Source organism: Lepidochelys kempii, chromosome 12 (assembly GCF_965140285.1).
Source record: "Lepidochelys kempii isolate rLepKem1 chromosome 12, rLepKem1.hap1, whole genome shotgun sequence".
Classification (NCBI taxonomy): Eukaryota; Metazoa; Chordata; order Testudines; family Cheloniidae; genus Lepidochelys; species Lepidochelys kempii.
The window spans coordinates 39,351,882-39,369,426 of record NC_136391.1 but is presented as its reverse complement, the minus strand read 5'-3'; the positions used below and the strand labels follow the sequence as shown (position 1 = coordinate 39,369,426).

Genomic DNA, 17,545 nt, shown 5'->3' with positions numbered 1-17,545 from the left:
CTGGCACTTAAACAGTAACTCAACCAACTAACATTAAAAAATTACAGAATTTAGTTAACAACTTTGCAAGACTTTCATTTCCAGGTCTTTTAAACAGTGAAGATGATTCTTTCAGACCTACTGTGTATGAACAGGAGGTACAGAAAGTATCAGTGGGAAAGAAGCAACGAACAACAGCGTCCACAGAGAGAGCAGTAGGCCCGTCCACTGAATGGAGCTGTTTGGTGAGAAAATTTTAAACACTGTTTTGAAATAGAGGCAGTGCATGGTCTGTAATTATTCCAGTATTTTAGTTCCCAGTAATTATCTTTATACGCTGATCTTGCTGTTTAAGATCATCGTTGGTTTGACTATTTTTGTTTCAGATACTGGTTTTGTATCTGCTTTTAATATCTGAGAAACACAAAGAAAAGATTTTAAAACTAAGCACCCTATTTATTTATTTTGGTGAGTAGAAGAAAGTTGCAGCTGTTGCATTAGAAGCCAAAGAAACAGTACCTTGACCTGCTGCCTGAGAAAGAACTGTGTCTGGAAGAGTGACTAGAGTAGGAGCTGTAGGAAGAGGATCTGGAACGAGATCGTGAAGAACCAGAACCAGAATAGGAGGATGAGCGAGAAGACGACCTGGAAGAAAAAGATTAACAACTCATTTTGGGGAAAACAAAATTTCTCATTTTCACTGTTTAGTTTCAGGGACTCTCCTGAACATCATTCAAACCTCCCACCCCCATCTTCAAGACCAATCCAGGGACATATTACCCTATAGATCTATAATCTCTCTCCCTGCACCCCACGCCCCTCATTTCCTGCTTCGATGAAGAGGGCTCTCTTGCAACCACCACACCAGCCATCTGGAACAGGCTGACCACCTTCCTCTGCCCGAGTGACTCTCCATCCCTTTTTGGGAAAGGGCAGCTCAGAATCCAGCTCTTCTATATGATCTTCAACCACGTCACCACCAGCTTGTTCCCCGGTGGGCCAGGATGGCCTGACCACTGCTGATCTGAGTGGGGGGAGGAATCCAGAGAATGCAGCAGTTCTTAAGATAAAGGTATGTTGGGATTTATCTTATCAGTGTTTTATACCCGTTTCAGAGCCAAATCATATCAGTTTGGCGTGCTCTGTGTATCTCAAGTTCGCTTGAGGTCCTTTTTCTTTTTGGAAACCCAAAGTTCAAATCTGTAAAGGGAGTTAGGCTCAAGCCTGTGTCCAAATTCTCCCTGATTCAGTACCTGCTTTCCACGGGGCTGTTCTGTCCTCTATGGCTCTATTCGACCTGGCTCCTGGGCTCCACAGTCTCCATGCTCCCAGCTTTTACCAGACTCTCCTTCAGCACTCAGAGCACACCCTTCCTATCACCAACCCTCCCGCTGCTACCCCTGGAGTGAGCTAGGTTGATTTATATGGGCCACATACCCCACCCCCCAGCAGCTGTTGCAAGGATTAGTGACTAGAGCTGAACTTCACTCAAGTTCTAATTTTCTGGGGTAGTCCACTACCTACAGCTGCTTCTTGGAAGACTTCCTCTTGCTCCCAATGACAGTTCACTGTTGCAACCCACTAAGCTGTAAACCAATGTGTCCCACACCAGTGTTTACAATTACCAGTGCTCCAAGCCTCATCTCCTCCTGTTACCACCTGCTTGCACCCCATTCCCACTGCTATACAGGTCTAGGAATGGTACATGGAAATATTCAATTGTGCTCTAACAGACCAGCAAGACTTGCAAGTGCCCGTCGAAATGGCTGCTCTATTGGACAGGTAACCATATCACAGGAATAATCCAAGGGAGGCTCACGTGTTCGCTCTCCCTCCGTCTCCCCTGCTTCCATTTACCTGGAAGAACCAGAGGCAGATGCTGATGACGCAGAGGGTTTCCGGCGTCTGCGTGCACGGCTGGGAGAGGCAGACATTCCAAGTTTCTTCTTGGGCGACTTGGATCGGCGCCATGGGTCTTTCCATTCATCTGCTCTCTTGGACTGAGAGCTGGTGGTTGTAGTTGTCTCCTTTTCCTTCTTTGGTGGCTCAGGTTGACGGCTGGAAAATACATATGTTTTTAACTACCTGGCATTCTCTCACATGTATAAATATCTTCCAAGTGGTAATACAACGTAAAACTTGATGGCAAGGGAGACATTCATTTCTCATGTTCATCTGTTTCACGGTTGCAGCCCCAGGCTCAGTCCGACAGGACTTTTGTACAGCATTTACACAGAACGCAGATCATTTAGGACAGGTATGCAGAGCAGTATTAGGCTTTTGTTCCATCCCTCCATATAGCATTACTGTCCGTTTCCAATGCCACTCTTTGATATACGCTATTTAATGCAAGGTGAGTGGTGGACATGGTGATAAACCATGACTTGACCTAGGTTTTCACACTGCGTCCATAACCATATCTGAGCATCTGACCGTGACTCTCTGCATTTATTCCCGAGACCTAGCTGACCACTGCAGGGCCTGTTATTTGTATTTTGATAGCCCTGGCTGGTACTGTTAGGAACTGAGTTGCCATTTTGTTAGGTCTAGTACAGATGCATAGTATGAATCAGTCCTTGCTCCAAAGAGCTTACAGTCTAAACCAACAAATCAGAGGACAATAGAAAGGAAGCATTATCCTCTTTTTACAGATGGGACATAGAGGCACAAAGGGTATGGCTACACTGTAATTAAAATCCCGTGGCTGGCCCGTGCCAGCTGACTTGGGCTCATGGGGCTCAGGCTGCGGGGCTGTTTAACTGCAGTGTAAATGTCCGGGCTCAGGCTGGAGCCCAGACTCTAGGACCAACAAGGTGGGAGGATCCCAGAGTTCTGGCTGCAGCCTGAGTCAGCTGGCATGGACCGGCCGCGGGTGTCTAATCGAAGTGTAGACACACCTAAAGTGATTTGCCCCAGGGTCCCACGTGGTCTGTTGGCCCAGTTGTTCCCCAGGTGGCTTGGGGAGATAGCAAGGTGATGCTGGGTGCGTGTAATCTGCAGTGCCAGATCTACCACTTCATAACTGAATTTAGTCTACTGAGAATCTTATTTTAAACTGTCCAGGGACTGCTAGATCTCAGAGGCCAAGGTGCCAAGATTACCAAAGATCTCAACTCAAGGGTGTTTCACCCTTCTACAGCACTCTAACCCTCACTCTCAAGAGCTTTTTGAAAGAAACCACCCACTGAATTCTCAAAAGACACGAAGTCACTGACTCCAGGTTCTGATTCATCAGAGACAGCACATCGTCCACACTGAGCACGAGCTTGGACTGAGTAAGCCCAAGAAAGCAAACCTGCTGCATACACCTATGGCCTAGTTTGATACAGTGCTTTCTCCCTGCTTACACTTCCTGGAGAGGATTTTTGCCTGGAAAAAAAAAAATCACAACAGGAAGCCTGGTTTCCATATATGCTTCTGTTATTGACTCAGCAGTGAGCATACAGCCAGGTGAACACCAAGGGGGAAATGATGCTTCTGTGTGGGCATTTCCATGGTTAGTCTTTCCTCAAGAGCTACCTGCTTACTCAACGTATAGTAACACCCAGCAAACTGGTTCAACTCTCTATCATCAACTAGTCCTGGCTCTGGTCCAGTTAATATCCTGCAGGGATATCTGACAGCCAGCATTCAAAACTATGCTAACAGGCTACAAAAATTCTTACCAGACTAAGGACACTCCTTTTTCTCAGGTCTACTTCAGCCTACACTTGTTCAACAGCTACATCTCAACTACACCCAGTCTTTCTTTAAATGAAAGCCATTCCAGTTATTGAGGCTAGTAGCCCATGCAACCTACCCTGCTGTGTTTTCAAGTGGATTTACACACATACAAGACACCATGTACTCCATGGTAGTGTTGGCATGTAGGCAGTGAAGAGAAATAAAAGAAGCCAGCTCTTTGTGGCTTCAAGAGGGTTGCTGACTCATCTCAGACTGCTGCTGGCTCATGATGTGAGGAAAGATGGTCACAGCAGGGAAAGACTCTAGGTGCACAGTGAATGGTGAATGGAGAGAAAGTAATCAGAGACAGGGTAGCTTGCATGGGATTTTAGGCATATTTGATCTAAACTTCAGCGTGTCTTGCAGCTTTATGCCTCATAGAGCACAGAGATACCACACAGAATGGGAACTACAAGTCTGCTTGCAGTAAAGTAGTCAGCATGAACCTTGACCATGCACTCTGATAGTAACTCCTCTCTCCAGGATACCAGCCACATAAGGTGCTCTGTGTATATGAAGTCGCTGTATATCCTAGACAGGGGGACATTAATGTGTTCACTACTGAAATATCCAGCATGGCAATACTTCTGTTCCACTATCAAGAGACTTTCATGATGAGGTTTGTTCTGCTCCAATGGAAATCTGCGTGCTAACTATTAATGCTCCGTCTTGCTGTTTTGTGCTGGGGATAGGGTGAAAGACAAAGGAGGATGGCTCATACTTATTAAGCCATAATTCAGTTAGCCCATTTATCAACCTGTGGATTCCCTCAGATTTGCCCTATTCAAAATGAAAAGCAGAATGTACGTCATTTGCATTTATAGCACATGGATCATCCTGTAGTTACATGAGCTCCTCATCTTCCAGTTTGTAGAATTTAATAAAAATAGGATTTATTCATCAATATAAACATTCAAAAGAATCTATTCACCCCCTGCTGAAGTGAAGCTACAGCTGAGGTGGAACGCAGTGATTGTTTAGAAGCCAGGACTGGCTTTAGGCACCAGCAAAGCAAGTACATGCTTGGGGTGACAATTCCTGGGGCGGCACAATTCCAAGGGCGGCATTCCGGCCACCCCCGCTTTTTTTGTTGTTGCTTGGGCAGTTGTGCTCTCGGAGCTTGGAGTGGCAAAAAACCTAGAGCCGGCCCTGTTAGAAGCACACAGCCAAGTGACTGTACAGCTCAATTTAAGAAGTCTGTTCCAACTGATGCCGCATGAGGTTATTAAGGAACCAGAACATAATTAACCAAATTGGAATTTGGTCAGGACATAAAAGGAAAAACCCTTCTTTTGCAAAAAAGCACCCTAAAATCTTGAGTGACCTCAAGTAGCGAGGGCCTCAAGTTTCCACTGACCTGAAATATGAAACCTCTAAGTAAAGAAACACCCAGGGAAGCCTCAATGTACATATTAGAAGGCCCCTTCATTCTTTTTCACTTAGGAATTACTTCTGGTAAATTGGTATCAGGCACTCCAACCAATGTAAGAGTGTTTATACAAGGCGGCTGCCCAGATTTAACTAAATCAATTTCTAAACAGAGTTAAATTAGGACAGCTGTCTGGGGAAGACAAGGGCTGAGAAACAGGTGAATGTAAGTCAGACAAGGTGGGGGAAGTAGTATTTTGTTTTGGTGGTGAGAGACAAGCTTTCAAGCTTACACAGAGCTCTTCTTCGGGTGTTGGCCCTGGTCTACACTACAAACTTAGGCTGGTACAACTACATCGCTCAGGGCTCGCCTACACTTACAGTGCTGCAGGGGCACAGCTGCCACGCTGTAGTGAGTAGCGAAGATGGTATCTACACCAACTGGAGAAGTTCTTTTGTTGGCGTAGGGACTCGACCTCCTTGAGAGGTGGTAGCTACGTTGATGGGAGTAGCCCTCCCATGGACATACCACTTTCTACACCAGGGGTTAGGTTGCTGTAACTACATCGCTCAGGGGTGTGGATTTTCCATGCCCCTGAGCGATGTAGTTAAGTTGGTAGCGTAAACCAAGCCTCGGGGGTGATATGGTGTTTGCGTCTTGTCTTATTTTTCAGTATGAGTTCAACTGAGTGCATAGTGATTGTCTGGCTTCACCCACCTAGTTGCTATTGGGGCATTTAGTGCACTGGATGAGGTACACCACAAGTTGTGATAGGTATGTGCAGGACTCACAGATCTTGAAAGGTGCTGTGGGGTGTGTGTGTTGATTATTGTAGCAGTGGAGATATGCCTGCAGGTTTTGCAGCTGTTGTTCTGGCAGGGTCTGGTGGCACTTTGAGTTGGTGTGTCCTGGTCTGTGGGGAGCTTGCTTGTGATGATGAGCTTGGAGAGGTTGGGGGCTTGTTTGAAGGCCAGAAGAGGGGGCTTAGGGAAGATTTCTTTCAGGATGGGGACTCCATCGAGTATGGGTTATAGTAGTTTGATGATACCCCGTACGGGTTCCAGTGTGTGTGTGGGGGGTGGGGTGGGTGACAACTATGGATGTGCAGTTGGAAGAGGTTTTATTTCTGAATTGAAGCACGTTCTCTTGGGATATCTGGATGGCCTGTTGCATGATGTGATCAACTTCTCTGGTCGAGTGTCCCTGTTTGGTGAAGGCGGTTTTGAGTGTGTTTAGGTATATCTCGGACTTTCTCCTTGGAGTGCCTGGCTGTAGATAACAGATTTCTTGGTGCGTTTAGGGTGGTTACTGGATCTATGAAAGCAGATGTGGTGATCGCGGGTTTGTTGTATGTAGCTGTCTGTAGAGTTCCATTGTTGAAGCCTATTGCGTTGTTCAGGAAGTTGATGCTGGTGTGGCAGTGTTCCAGAGAGAGTTGAATGGAAGGGTGGTGGTTGTTGAATCTGTGGTGGAAATCTATGAGGGAGTTTACGTCGCTGGTCCAGAGGATGAAAATATCATTGACGTCTCTCAGGTATATCATTGGTTTTGTGGAGCATTTGTGAACCTAAGTAGCAGTCAGAGTCACCTGTTTGGAGTTTACCGCCCAACTACATTCAGAGAATTAAATCACAACAGGGAACAATCCTGCACTGCCTGGGGGATGGACTAGAACCAGATGGCTTAATAGGTCCTTCCCATCTCTAATTTCGATTAATCCCTAAAGTGACTAGACGTCAGTTGTAGAAAACGGAAGACACATTAATTTGGAATTTCAAATTGTGGTGATCAAGAAAAGGCGTCAGGCTGAGCTTGTTTTTGCCAGGGAAAGAACACGGAATAAAGCTAACCATGCTGGAAATGCGGTCAGACTGCCGATCACCACTGCACACAGCTTAATCTGCAGCTCTCAAACAATCCAATTCTAGGACTTTGTTGAAGCATGTCATTTAAATCCATGAGGAAATTAAAAGAGGAAGTCTGACCTCGTGCCCCAAGTTCTCCCCCCAATGTATTTATGCAAATTACTGTAAGCATTTCTAATCTAAGGCCAGGAAAATAACTTAGAGAAAGTGCTTCCTTCCCCTCCCCCACACATGACATCAGTCTACCACAGGTAATGCAATCTTATCACACAACAATACCAAGGGATGTCAAAAGCTTCAGGGCTATTGTTCTGAAGTGTACCTACATTTCCATTTTTGAAAGAGGAAACTCCATCTTTATTATTTGAAAATAATTATTTTCTAGCAGGAAGGTAAACTTTTAAAGTGCATTGATATCAGCACACATTCTCCAGCAACGTACAATGGAATTTTACAGCAGGAAATAAAAACCAAGGAATGTTTGGAAGTGTTTGTCTGAACAGCCATTAAGGTTTAGTCACTTAAAACATATATAAATATGTTTTTATAGATATAAAAACACATAAAAATATGTTTTTATATATATATAAAACAGTCACTTATATATAAAATTAAGCTCTGTATAGATGTGTATTACCAGATTTTTAAGTCTCTTAGTATGCTATGGGAGATTAATGACTTCAAATTTGGTCATTTGCATGTGCAATTACCCAGTTTGGGCACAGGTGTGAAAATCTGTTCCTTGCAGTGCTATCAATTATAAATGTTAATGTGCCACTGAAATGGATGGGAACAGTTTGCATCTCTTGGAGCATTTCAGGCCAAGACAGAACTATGTCCATCGTGTCTGGAAGCTTTTCTTCAAAACCACAAAGGACAAACTCTAAAATTCAATAAAGCAAACGCTTTCATGCTGTAGAATCGGAATCTATCACCGAGACTGGTATAAATATATTTAGGAAACGGGACCTGTCTTGCGGGCTGGGTATTTGACACTTTAGAGCTACAGCCTTCTCCGTTGCGGGGGTACAAGTGAAAGTGTCTAGTCACTCTGCCTCATTCTTTACAGTAATTTTATAAGAGCGGCACACATTCTTTCTAGTAATTCCAGCTTTGAACGGCTACTAAGAGAAGGTCCTCTTAGGTACTCCCTTTGGTCCACATTCAAGTCACACAAGCCACTTGCTGATCCCAGCTTATGTTCACAAAAATCTTTCGTTTTTATTGTGAAAGTAGTGGACAAGCCTGTATAGGTAGGAAGTCTTTACAGGGATGCTAAACTTTAACAAAAGCTACCGTCAATGGAAGCGTTTTCACTGAAACCTTTTAAAAGTTCCATTAATTCTAAAAAAATCATTTCTCTGCAGCAACATTGCAGCGGTGTGCTAGTCCATGAACTTGACTTTGAGGCAGACTTAATAGAACTGACACTGACTAGCCAATCTTCCGTGCCTAGGCTAAAATATAAAGTGTCAGAGAAAACAAATAGGAACAAGGAAACATTTTCTACATCATCATTAACAGTCTACGTTTGTCAAAAATGTGAGATTTTTAAAATGGAATGTTTAGAAGTTTTTAATCTAGCAATGCTTCAACACGACAGCTAAGATTACTCACAAAACAAAAAGGGATGTTAGATGCAAACCCCAGCCCGTCACACAATTTTGTATATTAGGATGAAATCCTGTTACTGACTACAATAGAATATTGTGCTGCATTTCTGAGATAATACCAGCTGCTAGAATACACAGTATCTACCCAGAAAGGACACAAAAGCAATTGAAATCAAACAGCAATGCAGAGGTGGTTAACCAAGACCTACTAGGAAAGACAACACTGACCGAGGAGCACTAAAAATTATGAACTCTTCTTGCTGAATGCCAGCTCTGACAGGTTGCAACAGCATGTGTCTCACAGTTGTGAATCACGCTCAGTTTGCATTGCCTTATTTTGAACCACTTTCTTCTGGGATCAGCCTATTCTAACACTTTCCAGTTTGCACACTGTGGGTGACCAGATGCAACTGCACTGGTTGGTTCTAAACTCAGAAAGTTACACTATTCTCTAATGCACCCACCACAGAGAGTAACTGTCACGATACAAGTTATTTTCATCTCGGATCACAAAGTAGCTCAAGATTTCCATAAACGTACAAATACATTTGTATTTTTTTGGGGTGATACTGAAAATCTAGCAGGGATTTTTTTTTGGAGGGAGTTGTCTGGGAAGCTGGGTGGAGGACTTAATTTTTGGTCCTGCGGTACTGAGAAAATTGATATAAGCAGCAAAAGGACACCAGGAGAAATCTATGGCCAGCAGAATTAAGGTCAATACGGAGTTTTTAAAGATTCTAGAAACTAAAAGAATCCTGACAATGGTATTGGGTCATTACTAGATGGAAATGGCAGAATCATCATAATAATGCAGAAAAGGCAGAAGTGTTCAATAAATATTTCTGTTCTGTATTTGGAAAAAAACCAGACGATATAGTCATGTCATATACGATGACACTCTTTCCAGTCCACTAGTATCTCGGTAGGATGTTAAACAGCAGCTACACGAGTAAGACATTTTTAAATCAGCAGGTCCAGATAACTTGCATTCAGGAGTTTTAAAAGAGCTGGCTGGGGAGCTTGCTGGACTGTTAATGTTGATTTTCAGTAAGTCTGGAACCAGGGGAAGTGTCAGAAGACTGGAAGAAAGCTAATAATTAAAAAGAGTGAACAGGATAATCTTGTGTAATTATAGGCCTGTCAGCCTGATGTTGATCCCGGGAAAGATAATGGAGCAGGTGACACAGGACTTGATTAATAAAGAACTAAAGAAGGGTAATATAATTAATGCCAGTCAACATGGGTTATGGAAAATGGATTTTGTCAAACTAACTTGATTTCTTTTATGAGATTACAAGTTTGGTTGATAAAGGTAACAGTGCTGATACTTCTGTAAGGCATTTGATTTGATAGTGGATGACATTTTAATTAAAAATTAGAAAGACATAAAATGAACGTGGCACACACTACATGGATTAGAAGTTCGCTAACTGATTGGTCTCAAAACATAACTGTAAATGGGGAGTCATCATTGAACAGGTATTTCTAATGGGGTCCCACAGGGACTGGTTCTTGGCCCTATGCTATTTAACATTTATATTAATGACCTGGAAGGAAACAAAATCATCACTGCTCAAGTTTGCAGATGACACAAAAACTGGAGGACTGGTAAACAATGAAGAGGACAGGTCACTGGTACAGCGTGATCTGAACCGCTGGTAAGATGGGGTCAAACAAACAGTATATGTTTTAATACAGTTAAACGTAAAACGTCTACATCAGGGAACAAAGAATATAGGCCATACTTACAGGATGGGGGACTCTATCCTGGGAAGTAGTGACTCTGACAAAGATCTGGGAGTTGTGTTGGATGATCAGCTGAACATGTGTGACACCAGTGTGACACGCTGTGGCCAAAAGAGCTACAGCAATCTTTGGATGCATAAAAAGGGGGATCTTGAGAAGGAGCAGAGAGGTTATTTGACCTCTGTATTTGGCACTGGTGTGACTGCTGCTGGAATCCTGTGTCCAGTTCTGGGGTCCAGATTTCAAGAAGGATGTTGATAAATTAGAGAGGGTTCAGAGAAGAGCCACACGAATGATTAAAGCATTAGAAAACCTGCCTTATAGTGATTAAGCTCCTTAAGTCTATCTATTTAGCTTAACAAAGAGAAGGTTAAGGGGTGACTTGATTTAATATCAAATTAAAGTATTTAATAATGGGATCTTCAGTCTAGCAGAGAAAGGTATAACATGATCCAATGGCTGGAAGTTGAAGCTAGACAAATTCAGACTAGAAATAAGGTGTGACTATTTTAATGGTGAGAATTATTAACCATTGGAACAATTTACCAACGGTCATGGCAGATTCTCCATCAGTGGCAACTTTTAAATCAATTTTAGAAAAACATCTAATCGCTCTGCTCTAGGAATTATTTTGGGGCAGTTATCTGACCTGTGCTGTAGAGGAGATCAGACTGGATGATCACAATGGCCCCTTCTGGTGCCCTGGACTCTAAGAGGACATCATTCAATATTCGCTTTTACTATCCATTTTAGAAAAAGGGTTATAACTATCCCCCATGGTGAAGACCAATGTAACGATTCTTAGCAGCATCACCATTCTCAACCACTCCCTTTGCTGCCAGGGGGGCCACTGCACCAGACTCCAAATACTTGAAGCGTCAGATTTGTTTTTACGTTTCTGGGTATTTGATCTTCAAATCCTCTTCCATCCCTCTCAATTTCCATCTTACATTTTGCTGGTCATAGTTTCTGTTCTATTAACTTCCTTTGGGGAAACTCCTGTGTTAATGCACTGAATGCCATTTACTAGTAATTATAGTTGTCCTTGGTACACCAACGGCAAAGATCCTTAATATTTCAGTAGTTGCATCATGCTTTTGGCATGGTCTCTGTGGAACTGGGCTTTCAGAGCTCTTTAGTCACGAATGAGCCAAGGAGAATTATTCACATTCCAGCTGGAAATGGGAATCTGTTTATTATGCAATGTCCGGCTTCACTGCCGCAGTGCCTGCCAGAGTGCTACCTGATGACTGCCTGCCTGAGGAATTTCATATGAGCTTGGAACGCCAATAGTCTTCAACGTCAAAAAGTCACGTGACAGGGAGGCATTGAATATCAGCAGCCAAGAACTACGAAAGAGGCTGGAATTGCCAACAGGTTGTGATTTAACACATTAGGGAAAGCACAAGAGTCTATAAATAAACTAAGAGCACAGAATTACTTCCCCTATGAGGGAGAGGCATGAAGGTTAAAAATGAAGCAATTGCTAAGATGTTATGTATTAAACTTTGTAAATGGTTTATTCAGAGAATAGCAAAATCAGAACTCAGTTCTATAAATAGTGCTGAGTTATTTGTATGTAATGGAGGTAGGGAGTTGGTTGAATTCTTATTGGGGCAGGATCACTACATGCTAGGTGGAATTTAAAGGGCTGGCAAAAATGTGTAAGAGCAAATTTATATAAATATGCTCGTGTTTCAGATTACAACCACACTTTAAATGTGCATTGCAAACAGCAGCATGTCAAAGCACATTACCGAACTTTGAGAACACTGTAGCAGCATCCACATGGGATGTTACTGCACGGCAAGCTACTGTGCTGTAGTCGCACACTGGCTTGCCGTGCAGCAATCTCCTGTGTAAAGAATCCCTAGGATTTAACCTGCAGCTTCCTTTATTTTATTTGCTTTCCTGCATTTCTCTTTCTACTGCCAATAAACCCAAACCCTCGTACATGTAACAGAGCGAGTGGATCAAGAGGAGAGTCCAAACAGCAGAAACTGGGGATTTGACTGCTTACATAAGAGTACTTCTAACCTGCAGGAGTCTTCAATTGGAGCATCATCTCCATTGGAAACAAGATAAAGAGATTCTCAGACAGCAGCTTACTGTTAAATATTCCTATTGCTTCACTCCATATCTGTTACCTTATAAAACAGTTATAACCCTTCATTTAAGGGTTTGTGTCAGATTTTAAAGCATTAAATTTTACATCTATACTATGTGCAACAATGCTAGCGCTGAAAACAGCACAATAGCCACCTCATTTCTAGCATTTGGAGAGGTGATTTGTTTTTGTTTTTTGTTTTAAACCAACCTACAAAGGAAGCCAAAACAAGTTCCTGTTTGGTTTTCCCCGTAACTTCTGAGCGAAGCTTTGCTTGACCTTTATCTATTTCTTGTAATTACTGGCTGAGACAGGAATGGGTATGAATGAGTAGATTTGTCAATCAACAGTTCCTAGAAATAGCAGATATTGAGCCAAAAGCAATCAGATTATTGGAACCGTTTGGATCAGTGTGCTTTGTATCAGATGAAAATAAGGCCAGGAACACACACAGCTTCCCCTGGTGTATTTCTTTCTTTATCAGACACAGACCTATCTTGAAGAAATCTGGTTTAGGGAGTTGATATGTAGTTCACAGATCACTGTGAATCAGGAGAGGTTGTTCGCTGGGAAAAATCAAATCCATAAAGCGTGTAAAGATCAAGAAGAGTACCGCAAGACCATGAGCCTAACCTTCCTGCTATGGTGATAGCGTCCACTATTCAGACCCATGAACGGTTTTGAGGAGGAGGCGGTAATTGAATTTAAGATTGGTGAAGAGTGCCATAGTTATCCCCAGCAAGTCCTTGGGCATCCTACCCCTGACTTGGGGCAGAACTACCTCTAGTGCCACAGAAGGTAGTTTAGTCTCCATGGCACCATTCAGTCTGTAGTCTCACATCTGTGCCCATGGGCATGGTCATAAGATCAGTCACGACAAACCAGACTAACACTAGCATTTTAGAAGTGAGGTAATCAACTTGCATCATGAGTCGAACAATTACAGATAACAAGATCTTGGCTATCACTGACCTAGCGCGAATGTGAACCAGCAGCCTAAGATGAACGAGTGGCAACTGAGGTAATTAAACGGCATATTTATATTCGTTACTTCTAACATCTGTGTTTTAACTGCAGTTTTTTACATTAATATAACCATATTGATAACATACTGGAACACTTAGTATTTATTAGGGATAGTAGAAAGATTCTTAATAAAATGTTTTCCTGTTGGAAAATGGGATTTCATTTAAAAATACATCAGAATTTTCTATCAGGAAAATCTAAAAGTGTTTCATTTTGGGTTGGGTCGACATTAATCTCTGCACTTACTTGAAGCAGAGCAGCACTACGTGGGAGTTGTAGTTCTGGGTCACTCATGGTCTCAATTCATCCCTAGAGGCCCAGCTCCTCAGATGGACTAACTCTTCCATGATGCACTGCAGTCTCTATGACTGAGGCACCATTGTGGCTCAGCCACATGTGCATCGCAGGAGATGCAGTTCTGGGTCCCTCAGGCATGCATTTCCCCCATGGGCCTTGCTCCTTGACTACATCTCCCACCCATTTCCCAAATATTTCAACATTTTTTAATTGAAGTTTTACTGAACTTTTAATTTTGCAAAAGGTTTTGATATTTTATTTTTTCTCTGACATAGGATGAAAACAGGTGTTGCAATATCAGAATTTCCCAAGGGATGAAAATTCTATATTTTTCCCCAATCAGCTCTAATATTTACAGAAAGTGCTTTACAATTAATCCAAACCCACTTGTGAGTTATTGTAGGCAGTAATTTAGTTGACAGATTGGGAAACAGGAACATAGGAATTCCCATGCAGGATCTAGTACTCTGACTGTGGCTAGCACTAGAGGTTTCAGAGGAAGGTGCAAGAAACCCTGCAACTGGCCAATCTGAGTAGCCCCCTCCCCCGCACCAGGAAATCTCATCCTAATTCATAACAGAGATTGGCTTAATCCCTGAAAATTGAGGCTTTACATGCCTTCCAATCCCCTTTCTGTTTTTAGTATTAACTAGAACACTGGATATTTTTGTTATCTATAAAAATGCCCAATCCATCCTGGATTCTTGCCAAGAGTCATTTGCCAAGGCCACAGAAGGAGCCGATGTCAATGCTTCCATGTCCTGTGCGCAGCCAGCTAGACTTCCGAGAGGCTCACAAAACTCCGTTGCCATGGCTCTGGATTCCACAGCTCTACACAGTCTAGACTCCTCCCGGGTACGCACCAAAGACACCCTGAACACCTCCACCCAGAAGGTCTCTTCTCTCTGTACAGCCAGCAATGGTGAACGCCCTTGAAGCTCTAATCGGACGTTGCTTTAGCTCCATTTATGGGCTGGCAAAGCATATTCCCTATGGTTAGCGCACATCCCTTGGAACGACTGCTTTTCCCACTTCGGGCAGCAGACGATAGAGATCCAAAGAGCATACATCCCCTCTCCCTGTTTGGTGTGTCTCTGGTTAATCCACAGTTAAAACAGTACCAAACAAAACCACGCATCAGTAGAGGAGCACATACCTCGGTGGCTGCGGTGATCTAGGCTTTGGTTTTTCTTTTTCCTTTTCACGTTCCCTCTCTCTGTCCCGGTCCCGATCTCTGTCCCGGTCTCTGTGTTGTCTGTCTTTTTCATCTCTCTTCACTCGCTCCCTCTCTCTCTCCCACTCTTCTTTCCTTCGCTGGCGTTCCTTGTCACGCTCCCGTTCCCTCTCTCGTTCTCTCTCTCTCTGTCGTCGCTCCCGCTCCCGTTCTCTCTCTCGTTCCCGTTCCCGCTCTCTCTGCCGGTTCTCTCTTTCCCTTTCCCGTTCTCTCTCTCTTTCCTTGTATAAAAAAACAAAAGACACTTTTACATCATTTCCATGGTTACATCTCCTCACTAATGAAAGTGTGAGGTTTTAAAGTCTCAAATTGGAAAGAATTATACTAGCTCGCCAAAGTTACAGCAGGGCATCAGGGGGACAAATGGTGTTTGTGTTTGCCATAATGTTTCAGAACAAAGAGACATAAAACACAGCATCAGGTTCATCTAACTTCAATAAAGGCAACAGAGTCATCAAAGATGACCATGGTCCATTATCTAGAAGGCTTCCCTTGAGAAGAAAGTAATATGTATGTGGCTGTTCACCTATCTTAGGGAGAAGATCACTGCATCAAGTTGCTACACTGACCCATTAGCAATTCCTGAATTTTGCAAATAAGCATAATAGAAATAACCGGATGACATAGCACCAAAAACTGCACTGCGGACTGGCCACTTTCAGACTTCCGAGATGTTCAGATTTAGAAAAGTTATTATTTAAGTTTACAGGAAAAAAACAGCTACTGCTGTTCTTTTGTATAACAAATACAGCGGAAAAGCTTAGCGTTGGGCAAAATTAGTTCTCGTTACCAATGCGTCCCACGGCACTGCACTCTGTGGCCTGGCAACAAGTGCCAATACAGCCTTTGGAATATGGAATGGAAATAAGAACATTTTCAATGAAAACACTCTGAGCTTTCATTCTGCGAGCAAGTCGGGTGCAACAATGTAACAAGGAGATGCCCCCTGGATTCTAGCAGCAGACCAGTGAAAGCTGCTGTCTCCCTCATCTCAATGCAAAGTGACAGCTGTACGCAATGCCCAATTATAGTAATGGATATTACATTTCTTAAATACCCATTTATCCTGGTGAGAGTCTACTTGTGTAGACAACACACACAGCCAAATCCATCCTTCTTTTTCTGTCCCAGTGGACAATGTTCATGCAGACTGGTCTTCATTCAAATCCCTCTTTTAAACTCACTGCTTTGCAAGGCCCCCAAATACTACCCCCATCTGTCAAATGCCTTCTCCACCCCCAAATGTAAATGACAAAGGATATCGAACACACACATTCAGATGGGGTTTGTGCCACTGAGTTCGGCCTTATCGAAAAGGCAGAGTGTGAACTCAGCAGGACAGGGCCAGTATATTTGTCTTGTACAGTACTCTGCACATTGACAGAACTTAGATAAATAATTAATGATTGAATCTTTTTAGAGATTAAGGAAAAGTCTTGTCTACACAGTCTGCCAAAAGAGGAAAAAAATCTAATGCTAACATACTTCCTATATTGTAATTTAAAACAAACGTACGTGAAGTACCTGGAGGAAGAGAGAATGCAAAGCTTAGGAAAGGGTGCATGTTACCTTACTTACTCTGTAGTTACGATATGGGTCTGGGTCTGTGTATTGTACCCGAAAGTTCTCATATTGCCCACCACGCCAGAACCGTTCTATTTCATAATCATAATAGGGATCTGTATAGGAATCAAGCCTACATTGAGAAAAGGGAGAAGATTAAATAGGTAAATATCATCTGCACATTAGGAAAACTGTTGCATTTATAAATGAAAACGCTAAGCATATTGACAGGGAAAAATATTCAGAGATTAACTTATATGCATCTGGGAAGAGGTTCAGAAAGCTTCTAAATATTACAATAAAACAAAACTTAGAAAAGCATGTTCTCAAACATACATAACTCTACAGGTCAAATTCTGCTCTCAGTTCAATTGGGGTGAATCTAGAGTAACTTCATTTGATTTCTACAAAGGTTATTTCGTATATTTATGTTGGTGTAACAGAGCACACTTCCCACCCCACCCCATTTAGGGTTTAGCATATTTTCTCCTCAGTGCACATGTGCAGCTCCCATCAAGGGAGGTTACCCAGGGACATGGAAAGTAGAACAGACCCTGGAGTCTCCTACTGCTGTGTCCGCAGATGTGATGTGTCTATGACACTTGTGAACATACCATGAACAAGCATGTTGGCAGAGCTTTCTAGTGAGAGAAAAATATGCCACACGCAGACATTTTTCTTATGGGGCAAAGTGTCTAAAAGCCACCAGTCTTCTAGTATGCAAAGCTTCCTTCGTTAGAACAGCTTTACTAATACTACCTGGTATCTTTATGGCATGTACCCAATAATAACTAATCCTTGCAAATCAGATGGCAGGTAGCCAGTATGATACTTATTTTACAGATCGGAAAATGGGTACAGAGTTCACTTCAGGGGGAATTCTGTGCCACTGTGCACGCGCAGAATTTATGGTCCCCTGCAAATTTTCTTTTCACAAAACACAATCTGCTAGGGAGGTGCTGCAATTACACCTTTCACACACCAGGGGCTGCTGTGGCACCAGAAGAAAGGGCAGCTGACTCA

At 42.8% G+C, this 17,545-nt stretch overlaps 1 protein-coding gene across 4 annotated transcripts in view; it reads right to left on the bottom strand.

Annotated features, from left to right (window-relative positions):
• The window catches only part of ZC3H18 (zinc finger CCCH-type containing 18), a 60,324-nt gene that overhangs the window by 14,119 nt on the left and 28,660 nt on the right, over positions 1-17,545 (bottom strand). For 3 of the 4 annotated variants that reach the window (XM_073308178.1, XM_073308177.1, XM_073308179.1), the window contains 4 exons: positions 16,538-16,655; positions 14,882-15,180; positions 1,837-2,037; positions 499-624 (listed from right to left, as the gene is read on the bottom strand). In XM_073308178.1, the coding sequence (XP_073164279.1) occupies positions 499-624; positions 1,837-2,037; positions 14,882-15,180; positions 16,538-16,655 (744 nt within the window). The remainder of the gene's footprint in view (positions 1-498; positions 625-1,836; positions 2,038-14,881; positions 15,181-16,537; positions 16,656-17,545) is intronic. The other variant, XM_073308180.1, reaches the window with a different exon arrangement.